Genomic DNA, 12,342 nt, shown 5'->3' with positions numbered 1-12,342 from the left:
GAGAACTGTGTTGGAACGTGTACTTTAATAAAAAATACATAAATATAGCATCTGCAGGTGGTGCCGCCGGTGGCAGAAAATATTTGTACAGATACATTTAATGCATACAATCACATACACAAACATACACAGTGATGTTGAAAAAGTAAGCAGACGTTTTTAAATATCAAATTTCCTCTCAAAATCCCTCTGAAACCTGATTGAAAACAATGAACTCTTTATCCTTGGTTAAATGCATTTCCCTGTCCAAATGGAACATAACATATTCAACTCATAGTATTCAAGTGATCCATAAAAAGGACCATTACTACTAAGGCATTATATTCTACCACTTACTGCCAATATGTACCCTCATAACATATGTATTTTTTTAAAGTATGCATGAAGGGTGGCATCAAGGGCATCAAGTAGCGTTAAAACAAAAAATACTAGTCTTGATAAACCACAGATGCAAAAAAGAAAGAACGAAAATTACCTGTAAAGTCCGTAATTTCAGCAATGCTGCTCACTATCCTTAAAGTGAATCCTAAAGCAGCAGATGATGAAGACAGCACCTTCATGCAAAATAACACAGTAGGCTGTCTATGGCACCAGCTAGTACTGATGAATATATATTTTGTTTTGTGACAAAGCGCAGCTTGTGCTTTACGTGACGAAACGTAGGCCCTTAAACATACTGCCTAGTTCTACAGAATACAATAAGAAATGCATTATTCAAAACGACCGATATATATAAAGCGCTCAAACCAAAATAAACGTGAAGGTGTGAAGTGTGCAAATTCCTTTTGGTATCTATATTGTTAAAATCAACAAATTCAAAGAACTTATTTGACACGGAGAAGCTAAACAGGTATAGGTTAGGTATAAATTTACAACTAAATTCAGCATTGATTCAAGCTGATTAAAGTTATTCTCAGTTCAGTTCACCATAAACAGAACATAAACCCAGTGACACTGCTTTGTAGTATTGATTGCGCAGATGTTTGTTTTTTTTGTCTTCTTCCATCATCCCTTAAAAATGCAGTAACTTCTCAATCATCTCAGGAGGTACCTCTTACCTACAAATCTTCATCTCCTTTCTCGCATATAAACAGACATTTTAAGAACCGTTCAAGTAGGTAAACGTTATTGTACGTGCTTTTCAAAAACTATACCTGCAGTGCACTTAAATAATGAGACAAGTTCTGGTGGGTGTTTTATAGTTGCAGATTATTAGAGTAACGCTGTATTGTATTTAACAGCTGTGCTGTGTGTGAATATTTTATGCGAGCACTGTCCTGAATGTGCTCCAAGCATGGAAACAGCGTGTAAAGCAATGAGGTTCGTTGCCTTTGCGCACCAGGCGCAGTTTCCTCGGGTGCTCTGCATCCTTGGACCTCATGTGCTGAATATAGACCTGAAGATCAAAACAAAAATGAGACAGAAGGGAAAAAAGTGATTGAAGTCATTGATGAATAATTAATCGTCCTGAAGGAAACAAACTTAGTAAAGATATACGAAAGATAGATAAACTGAAATGCAGTCTTACCTGACAAGCCTTCAGACTCAGTTTGATCTCCACTTGGCTTGTCTGGGTGCCAACCCACATGTACACCTGTAAAACACACACTAGCCATCAGGCACAACTTCCTCTAGGCCTTTGTCCAAAGGTTTATTCAAATAAACAAACAATTAAGCACATACTTCATTTCCATTGTCCAGGAGCATGATGTCATCATCAGCCAAATCATCTTGACAGAAGTCAGAGCATTTCTCTGATATAGAAAAGTAACCTTTCTCATTGGAGCACCTGCAGGGCAACGGCATAAATAGAGATAAGAAAAACAAGCAAAACGGAAAATGTTTGAAATAAAAATGTATTTAAATTACTAACCTAAATAGTCTGGCATATTTCATGTATTGTGCATCTTCGTCATATGGTTTCTGTGAGCCAATGCCAACCCAGAAGAAGTTTTCTGGTTCCTCTCCCTCGTTTATTACCTGTTAAAAGCAATAATCTTGTTGTGTAATCGAAGCAAAATACTTTTTCCTAACTCAATGCTGATAAACGGTCCTAATGTTACCTGCTTGCTGTAGGTATCATCAAACATCGAGTTCATTATATCCTCTGCCAGCTTAGCCTCGTCTGGGTCTGCTGCTCTGCCAACCCAGGTATACACGATCCCCTGGTTGTCTGTACTCTCAAATGGCACCTACAAAGAAGGGTGGAAATCAATCCACAACAGTTGGTGTCACAAGCAGAGCTGACAGGCACTTTTTCTAACAACGTAAAGAAATTCTGCCCTTGTATAACAGTCAGATCCACACAAAGGTTCATGTGGACAGCATATTATTTTCACTGTGAATGTTAATTTAGTTTAGTAATACAAACTATTATTAATCTCTATTTACAATAAGCTCAGGAAGCTAAAATATACAGTGCATGAGCAAATGTTTGTGGACACCTGACCATCACAATCATGTGAGGTTCTTCCTCAAACAGTAACGGCAAAAACTGAAGTACACAACAGTATTAAATGTATTTCCTTTCACTGGAACGAAGAGTCTCAAACTGGATCCGTCATGACCATGTCCCTGTGCACAAAGCGAGCTTCATGAGAGCGCTGGTGTGGAACAACTCACTGACTGAATTTTGCATACCCTTACGTTTCTTCCACTCCCATCCGGTGGCCATGGTTGGTCGCACACAGACTGATCACATGATACCATCAATTTGCACAAATCAACAGTGCAACTTGTTTTCTACTGACTTGTGAACTCACAGTTAAATGTTCGCCCAAATAAAGTCTATATGAACTATCCAAGCCACGTCTGGCTCTTACAACTCCGTCTCGATTGCAGAGATGTTTATAAACAAAAAATATAAACCTAACAAAAGGACTTCCTGCAACTTTTCCACTTCAGTGAATAGTTTTTCAGCTGGGGGAATTTTAATGAAGTTTCATCTGACTGCTGCTCAAGCTGAGAAGGTGTTTAAAAACATTTCTTCACAGGACAAAATTAATTAATAAATAAATAAAAATCATAAAGCCAAACATGCTGGCACTATTACACCTGGCTCCAGTACAAATACACAGAACATTACCTTCAGTATGAAGCAGAACTCAGAGTTAAGGTTACCGGAGTCTGTTGAAATCTGGATAGTTCTATGGACAACAAAAGAAGAAATCAGCATGTTAGTCCTTTAACATTAAACAAATATGAAACGATTATTTGACGTTTTGTATTGTATTGAATGATAACCTGGTGCAGAGTGCACTTCCATTTGTCCTGATGTGGTACAGACTGGGCTGCACATTGTCCACCTTAAGCTTCCTCTTTCCTTTGTGGATAATGAACTTCCTCTTGAAGTGTGACAAGAACTTGAGGTTCTCCTGCTGCTGGGTCATCCGAACAACCTGGAGGATGTACACCATGAAAATGATACTACTCTGGACCTCGTTATATTCAACAGATATTAACAAATTGAATTCAATTGTACCTCCAGCTTGCCAGGGAAAAGGCTCTCAAACTTCTTCTGCAAACTGAATGTGAACGTTAGCCAGCCCATGTTGGACGCCTCACGACCTTGCCAGAAGTAAACCACACACTGGAAATCCTCTTCAGGTTGCTTGTCCTCATCCTCTCCTTCATCATCACCCTTTTCTTTCTCTTTGTCCTCCTCGTACTCAACCGGCACCCAGTACCTGCAAAGCAACATACAAACGAATTTCATACCGAAAGCTTCCCCATGATAACAGATCAACAATCTGAACATTACTTCATTACAGCTATCATGGAACCTGTCCATAGATTTCTGGAAAACATTTCATGTGCTTGCAAGAGATACAAGCAAATGACTATTGACTGTGGCCTCATAACAAACAAACTTGGAAATATTAATTTCACATATAGTCCAGGTAACTGGAGCCAAAGTGATTAAGAACAGATTCGAATAAGAATATGGAAAATAAGAGGCAATCTTATTTCCACAAGATTAGCCATCCAAGTGCCACTTACCTGCAGAGAAACACATAGCAGTCTTGTGTGTAGAAGTTACCAAACTCCTCTTCTGGCAGCCGGGCAAACTTTTTACCTTCCAAAACAAATCCTTCCATACCATCCAGGTCCTCGTTCCATTCTTCCATCATTTGTTCAGCCTGTATATTGATTACAACAAGGCATACGGAAGACATTAAAAACAATATTTTTTAATAAAAGATTGTTCAGAGTTTATTATGTCTATTAACAAATTAAAACATATTATACATTATATACTCTACATAAATTAAATCAATCTACATATTTAACTAGTTTTGTTTTTGGGTTACAAACACAATGCTTGATTATGTTACCATGTAAAAAGTGTCCGAAGGCAATTATTTGGAGAAACCCTAGTAAACAATGAAATAATATTTTTCTCCTTTGGTCCTGGCCGATTTTCAGCAGACTGCATGTGTCCTGTTGCCCTGCGATTCATGCTGCATCACAGGGCAACAAGAGACATGCTATCGATCTACTTCTGCATATAGTGTAGTGGAAATTTTAAATATCAGGAGTGTTTGTATGTGCTTTCATGGTAAATTCTGTGTGTCAGACTAGGGTGAGATAGAACAGGAGGAAACGTTCCTGCCATAAACATTCCATGTGTTAAAGGGATGGGAACTTTAGTGGAGTGTGTGTGCATGTGCTTGATGAGATCTGACTTTACTGAGGTGACTGAGAGGTCACACATAAACACAAGCACACACACATACCAACACACACACATACCAGGCTACACAAGCACACACCTAGGGTATAAAAGGGTGAATCACTAATCTTTGCCTCTTCACTGTGTAGACTTGGCACTCTATACTGTATGGAAGACGCTTTTTGCTGCAGCAAAATAAATACCATCTTTACTTCTTTGCTTTTACCAACAAATCTGAGTCTGACTGTGTTTTTTATATGTAGATCAAAAGTGCCACCACAATAGCTCATATTGTTCTTATTAATAGGGGAGACAGTATGCCTGTCCCACCCAGAGAACAGTTATACTCTTTTAGACTCTTGGCTACAGATGGTTGTGGCACCATCAGGATTTGAAGGTGTGATCTCTGAATAATAGGTCGAGTTTTCCTGTTGTGCTTCACCAGTGATTGTTGAGACCGCACCTCAGATAGGGGCATTGGTGGCTGCCTGGGCAGGAAGAGTGCAGTCAGATCAGCCTTCATCTGGTTCTTTGGCTCAGCATCCTTCTTCACCTTTCCAGACAGGCCATCACTCTGCTTAACACTCTCTGCATTCCTGGTGTAGTCCACCTTCAACACATCATCCCAGTTCTTAAACTTGGATTTGAAGACCTAGTAAGAAACAAAAGGCATAGGGAAAAACGGTTTAATATATATTTTGTATTAGAGAGAGAAAGAGAGAGAGAGAGAGAGAGAGAGAGAGAGGAGTGAGAGAGAGAAAGAGAGAAGAGAGAGAGAAGAGACAAGAAAGAGAGAGGGGGGACAAGAGAGAGAGAGAGACAAGAAAGAGAGGGGGGGGACAAGAGAGAGAGAGAAGAGAGAGAGTGAGAGAGACAAGAGAGTGAGTGAGAGAGAGAGAGAGACAAGAAAGAGAGAATGAGAGAGGCAGACAGACAGAGAGAAAGAGAGAGAGTGAAAAGAGAGAGGGAAAGAGACAAGAGAGAGAGAGTATTTATATAACGTTCTTGTCAATAGCCATGCCTGGTGGTAAGAATTCACAGAAAAAAATGCTATTTTAAGATTCTGAGTGAGAAACTGCAAGCAACAATTCAAAGCATGTCTAACCTGGCACTCGGTACCCTCCAGGTTGCGGATGACCAGGGCGTGTTTTGGTCGATGGAGCATGCTGCACAGCTCCTGGCCTAATTTCAGTGCAGCTGCTCTTACCAGACGAGGGGACTTGCGTCCAATCCAAATGAACACTTCAGACCAACAATCCAGTATATATACACCTTTAGTGTCTAGAAGGCTTTGGAGCTGCAACAGGAGGACATCAGTTCAGATTAGTGCATTAAAAAAAATCCAATCTGTAACTTGGATTCCAATCTCATGCAAAGTCGTGCAATACTTTATTACATGAACTACTTCACATACCAGTCTGAGCTCGGGAAGCACATCAAGTTTGAGTTTGTCCTTATGCTCAACTGAAAGCTTGTAGTTGATTTGAGGAAGTTCAAGATAACCCAAACCCAGACCAACCTAGATGAAACAAGATCAGGTTCCACATGTTTTCATATCACTGTGTTACCTAATTTGAGGGGAGAAAAAAAACAAACAAACAAAAAAAAAAACAGATACCTACCTTGTAGAGTTTAGGTCGTACTGGAGAAAAATCATCTGCAACATGTTTCTTGATTTCCTCTGGCTGTCCACCAAGAACTTCCCAAAACTCTGGAGGTTCCTGATTCTGCATCAAAGAAGTGATCTCTGATTTTCCCTTCCTTTCATTCTTGTTTATCTTCTCCGCAAATAATCTTTAAATTCCAAGGAGAGAACAAAAGGTTCGAGTGAATGGACAGAAAAAATATTAGTAGTCAAGGTAAAAAGAACTAATCTCTACAAACCTGGCTTTTGTAGTGTTGCTAAGGGTGGCATTGGATCCTCTCCACACAAATATTTCAAGGCCAGCATCCAGCAAGAAAACGAACCTTATAAAGGGAGCACGGTTTTAATGCGTTTGAGATTTCTCAACGTTGTATGCATCTTTACAGACTATAAGTTATATTGAACTTACCGAGGATCAAGAGAGGCTGCCTTTAGAGGCACAGACTCCAGTTTGATGTTCTTCTTCCCATATACACGATAAAGTCTGTCCAAAAAGAAAAAAAATATATATTCGTATACATGTTATACACATAAATGATAAGAAACATGGTACGTGTCTGTATCTGCATGCTATAGTCTTTGTTTTCTGTCCTGTTTAATACCTTGTTGTGTATTGTGAATCCTCCACTGTGTAGAATCCACTAGCAGTTCCTCCTTCTATGTAGGAAATTTCATTGTCAAACACCTAAAGGAATAAAGATCAAAGATTTTTAAGGAGGTATAGTTTGAAATTATGTTAAACAAATCATTAAACTGTGACCTAGATACTTTCTTCCACAGTTTTTTTTATAGGCGGTCCCACAGAAACCCAGTTGCATCCCAGTTCTTTAGATGTTTTGATGTTCATCTCAAGACATATACGAAATGCATATGTTCAACTAACCGCAGTAAATTCTTCACTTTCGTCCCCCATTTCCTCTCGGATAGTCCTACACTCAGCCCCCAGGAAATTGCGAAGATTAACAGCATGGATAGCAGAGCCTGCTTTCTTATCCAAGGTGGCCTCCTGACCGATCCAGTAAAAGATCTGCCAGTTTAAAGCTCCATTCTCATCTAGAAAAGTCTGAAAATAAGGATAGAAATATAAAATACAAGTGAACTTCTATACAAAAGGCAAACAAGCAAATCATTTTGAAAATTCAGACACATAAGGTAATTTAATTTTACCTTCAGGATAATGTAAGAGTCTGCCTCATAGAACTTTCCATGGAAAGCTTCATCCACCAGAACAGGCACGAAGTTCTCTATCTGCCACACAGACACTCCAGGAACCTGACCCACATCTTCCAAAAAGAACTCAGAATAGTTAATCGGAGGCTTCTCGAGGTTCTTATCCCAGCGTTTGGACTTCAGGTCAGAGTATTTCATGTCACCATTCTCCTGATAAAAGAGGAGGATAGAATTTAATTTCATTTTTGCAGTTTCTATTTTTTTGAAGCAACGCAATTTTTCTATTTTTTTGAAGCGACTCAAATCACATATATTGTCTCACCTGAATAGATTTGTTCTTCTCCTGAGCTACATCAGACATGCCCTTCAGCACCTGTTTTGCTTGGTCATCCTGTGTGGAATCCTTCCGTCGCCGTAACCTCATCTTTCTGGCCATTGGATCTCTTGGACTATTTCCTATACAAGGATTATATTTAAAAAAAATGCACTGTATCACAGACCAATGAATAGAAAATATCAAACATAAAATAGCATTCTGTAAACATCGGTCCTGTAAATGGACATGTGAATTTCATTGAAAGGAAAGAGGTGTATGGTGTACTGTACCTCCACCTGCTGCAGCCACGGTAGCTGGTGATGCACCAGCCAATCGCAACTGGTTCTGCAAAGAGAAGTCTATGTTGTACCATTCAGCTCCCCTGTCCACAGGTTTGGGTGGCATAACCAGGTTTGGATTTTCACGAACGTCCAAAACCTATATAATATTAATATATTGACATGAGTATTGAGTGAAATGGAACTAATTTAGCTGTGTCAGAGTTTGAAATATTTTTAAACCTTACGTCTAAATCGGTAAGGTAATGGATTGCCTCGGGTAACGTCACAAGCCTGTTCTTGTTCAAAACCAATTTCTTTAGTTTTGTGCACCTGAAACACATAAGAATATATAGACAAAAGACCTTTAGATAGATGAATACAATTTGTAATTACAATTAACATGGGAGCTTATTGAACATTTACCATCATTTATGTAAACTGGGCTTTATTCATTTACAACCCCTGTATTAGTAAATGACTTCCTACCTGCAGAGACCCTCTGGAATAAGCTCCAGATTATTATTAGCTGCCATGAACTCCACCAAGCTGGACAGCTTCCCAACACCAGATGGCACTCCATCAAAATCAAGCTTGTTTGAGTTCAAATACAGCTTCTTCAGTTTGGATAATTTGCAAATTGCAGACTGCAAGAGGTAAGAATGATGAGTCAGTGAGGATTTATCATCAGAATTCATTCCAAAAATGACACAGCTGGCTGAAGAGTTTGCACGTTGTACTTTTGTTTCTAGAAGCCAAGCGTGGCTAGAAAACGTCCACTTCAACAAAGCAGGATACAATGATTTCACTTATCATTTGGACCTGGTCTTAAATGGCTGGTGTTGTAAACTTGGACCAGATTTAGATTTTGCTTGATTGGAAGGAAAGCCTACAACCCTTTGTGGAGAAGATTAGATTAGACTCCACTGCACTGCAGGTTGCTTTGCCACTCATCAATATGTCCTCACCCTCAACCTGAATTGTAGTTAATTGTAGACATGGATGCCAGACATACATAGCTAGACATATCTAATATGAGAAACCAAAACCAGCATGAAAATACTCACGGGCAATGACGTGAGCTGGTTCCTGGACAGGTTCAGAGTCTCTAGCTGGGTCCACTGATCTATACACAGTGACAGCTCGGAGATCTGATTACTACTCAGATTAAGGCGTTTTAAACTGACCAAGGAGTATAAACATTCCGGCACCCGATTCAGATCGTTGCAGGACAGATCCACATCTGTGAATAAAATGATCATTAACTTTCAAACAAATCTAACTATTTTCAATTCACATCTAAAAGGCTATTTATCTTCTTTAACACAGCGATAGGAACACTGGCTTTACTTTTATTACCTGCTAAATGAGTGAGGCCTTCAAGACTTGTCGGCATGTTACTTTGAGTGCGTTGAGTGTTTCTTAAATGAAGAGTCTGAAGAGCTACCATTGCTGGAAGTTGTCTGATAAAACATGAATCAAACCCAAAATAAACATTTGCAGGAACCTTATCAGCAGCTGAGTTAAACAATGAGGTCACCAGGCTTGCTGAATCATGCTGTACATATACTCTATTGGAGACGGACAGAAAATAAACTGCAAAACAGCCTCACCTTAACTGTGCGTGCATAAGGGGATTATTGTTGAGAATGAGCGTCTGAAGATGAACCAGTCGTCTCATCTGAGGGGGAAGGCTGTCCAACTTATTGTCACTCAGATCCAGATAAAGGAGATCGGTGAGGTTAATGAACAGCTGATTTGGTATGTTGTCAATGCTGAAAAAGGAAGAATGAGGAAATAAAGCAACATCAATCCAGATGCAGGTACAAGATATCAGTGAAGATGTTATCAGAATGTCACAGACACTTACAAACATCAACACACAGCTCTACCTGTTATGACTGAGGTTAAGAACCAGCATATTTCTAGACTTCTCCAGATCTCTTGGAATTTCAGTCAACTGATTGAAGCTCAGGTCCTGAAAAATTGGAGGTTATGGATTTCTGTTCTGGAGTTCATGAAAATACGGCAAGAAGAGCTTATGAAAGATTACACATTGTTTAATGAGCCTGATCTATGTTAATAATAAAAGGAAAAATCAGTGAATACGCACAAAAAAAAAAAAACCTCAACATACCAGTACTGAGAGGTCATCCAGATTAAAAATATCATCTGGAACTCCTGAATTCTTGAGGTTGTTTGCCCTAGCCACAACTGCCTGAAAGAAAAATTAAAACATATATAAAAGTGACAAATTAATCGGAGATGCAGTCATGAGATTTGTTCTGTAAATGAAAAATAACTTTATATTGATTAATCCGAGTTACCCGTAGGTTTGGAAGGCTCGAGAGCTCTCCATGTAGCGTTGTTAGACTGTTGTGGCTCACTGACAAATGCTCCTGATTTTCAAACATATCAGAAAAGAAATAAATATTTAATTGCTTTATACATGTATAAACACTAAATCTGGTGTATGCACTTACATCAGAGGTCTGGAATAGCAACTCTGCTGATTAAATTTTTATAAAATGTACCTCTTAATGTAATCTCTAATTAATTCAGGGTAAATAATGTTTTTTGTTTCGTAAAGGTGATTCACAGTATACACTTCTGATTAGTCCCGTGAGCTCTGCAAGGATGAGACGCCCGTTTTTATTTTTCATCCGTACTTACTTCATTCTGTTTTTGTCATACGTTTACTAAATCAGACCAGACACGGCAAAATAAAATAAAACATCTGTGAAAATCTAGGAAAGCTGAGCTGCTCTATTTAGCTTTGTATTTAGTCTCTAGTCTAAGAAGGTGCATTTAGTTAGATAGTCTGTAAAAAATACAAGCGATCAGATAAGTTGCCGCAGAAGATACAGAACCTGAGCTTGATCATGTTTAGAGTCGTTGAACTAGAGTTCATGTTTAGATTCGTTTTTTTTTTGTATTTTAATCAGCTATGCTACAGAATTTTTTTTCTATCTGCTTAGTTTGGTCACTGAAATACATTGACGGTTCTGCCATTTTAAGCTGATGTTATGTCAAGCTTAGGTCTTATTATTCAATTGAATTTTTGCACTTCTATATCAACATGCTAATAAAACAAATAAAAGTTATTAGACTATATTATATATATAATGTTAAGAAATATGCACCAGTTTCTGGAGAGAGGAAAGTTCTTCTGGAAGATAACAAATCCCAGTTCTGTTGAGTTTCAGCCATCTCAAACTAGTCATAGATTTAACATGTTCAGGAAAATATCCTCCCTGTGGAAAATGACAAAACATACAGATAAAATCAGTCCCACATATCACTAATCAGGCAAAATATAAAGTTTACAATTGACACTTTTACAGTCGAGTCAATCTGTAAGCTTTTAGTATATCAAAGTCCTGATATTTTGTACATAAGCAAAGGCAAAACTTCAGAATTACTCTAATAACTAAACCTAGTCAAGAATATTAACAGTAGTGTATTGTCTATATGCTAAAGTGTGAATGATGTCTGTAATGCGTCATGTTATAAATGAAATAAACAGCTGGTTTAGCTGGCTTGCTATCTAACTTAGCTTCCTAGCTAGCTAACGTCAGCTATCTGGCTACGCAATTTCACAACAAAATGTAATTTTTAACTAAACACCGTGTCAGCCATGAATTAAACCATTAAACCGAAGGAAACGTTAAACATCCCCGATTAACAGTCCAGGATAATGTGTATTTTTGCCAGTAGTTAACTTTACAGAGCACAAACTGTCACATATTGACAAGTTGCTATGCTAAGCGAGCTAACGCCCAATGGCTAACATGGCTAACATGGCTAAATACAGCAGTCAAATTCATTCTGTTCTGGCAGCTAGAGGGTCAAAGTGTATTTTAAAAGTGTGTGTTCAAATGAGTCTATAGTGAAATAGTTACTTACTTTAAAATCATTCCCACTTAAGTCTACTCCCCTGATAAAGGGGAGAACTCCGGTAGCAGCCATTTCTAATTCAGGATGCAACAGTCAGTGTGTGTGAGTCTATTTCTGGGCCGAGGGCGTGTGTGTGTGAGTGTGAGTGCGAGTGTGTGTGTGTGTGTGTGTGTGTGTGTGTGTGTGTCACCCCACCCCACTCTCACGCACGCGCACACACACACACACACACACACACTCGCACTCACACTCACACTCACACACACACACACACTCACACTCTCACACACACACACACATACACACACACACGCTCACACTCACACACACACATACACGCACGCACGCACGCACGCACACACAC

The 12,342-nt window shown here is 38.9% G+C and overlaps 1 protein-coding gene across 1 annotated transcript; it reads right to left on the bottom strand.

Moving 5' to 3' along the window:
* Positions 1 to 10: 10 nt before the first annotated feature.
* flii (FLII actin remodeling protein) lies at positions 11 to 12,132 on the bottom strand. The gene is made up of 30 exons (XM_060896939.1): positions 11,988 to 12,132; positions 11,225 to 11,335; positions 10,409 to 10,480; positions 10,219 to 10,299; positions 9,974 to 10,059; positions 9,695 to 9,856; positions 9,441 to 9,544; positions 9,149 to 9,324; positions 8,571 to 8,728; positions 8,330 to 8,414; positions 8,094 to 8,241; positions 7,810 to 7,943; positions 7,485 to 7,697; positions 7,201 to 7,380; positions 6,920 to 7,002; positions 6,727 to 6,801; positions 6,557 to 6,640; positions 6,295 to 6,466; positions 6,087 to 6,191; positions 5,778 to 5,969; positions 5,136 to 5,324; positions 4,000 to 4,139; positions 3,482 to 3,686; positions 3,244 to 3,398; positions 3,086 to 3,146; positions 2,064 to 2,192; positions 1,874 to 1,980; positions 1,684 to 1,789; positions 1,529 to 1,594; positions 11 to 1,396 (listed from the first exon to the last, which is right to left on the bottom strand). The coding sequence occupies exons 1-30, from the start codon at positions 12,048 to 12,050 to the stop codon at positions 1,262 to 1,264; spliced, it is 3,777 nt and encodes a 1,258-aa protein (XP_060752922.1). The 5' UTR covers positions 12,051 to 12,132; the 3' UTR covers positions 11 to 1,261.
* Positions 12,133 to 12,342: the final 210 nt, after the last annotated feature.

This window comes from Tachysurus vachellii, chromosome 21 (assembly GCF_030014155.1).
Source record: "Tachysurus vachellii isolate PV-2020 chromosome 21, HZAU_Pvac_v1, whole genome shotgun sequence".
NCBI lineage: Eukaryota > Metazoa > Chordata > Actinopteri > Siluriformes > Bagridae > Tachysurus > Tachysurus vachellii.
Note: the sequence above shows the minus strand (reverse complement) of the source record. Positions and strands in the feature narration are given on the sequence as shown.

Excerpts from the sequence above, each read along its gene's own strand:
- flii (XM_060896939.1), bottom strand. The coding sequence starts at position 12,050 with ATGGCTGCTACCGGAGTTCTCCCCTTTATCAGGGGAGTAGACTTAAGT. Across the intron at positions 10,060-10,218 it reads TGGATGACCTCTCAGTACTG|GACCTGAGCTTCAATCAGTT; the intron begins GTATGTTGAGGT and ends CCAATTTTTCAG. Across the intron at positions 1,595-1,683 it reads TCCTGGACAATGGAAATGAA|GTGTACATGTGGGTTGGCAC; the intron begins GTATGTGCTTAA and ends TGTGTTTTACAG.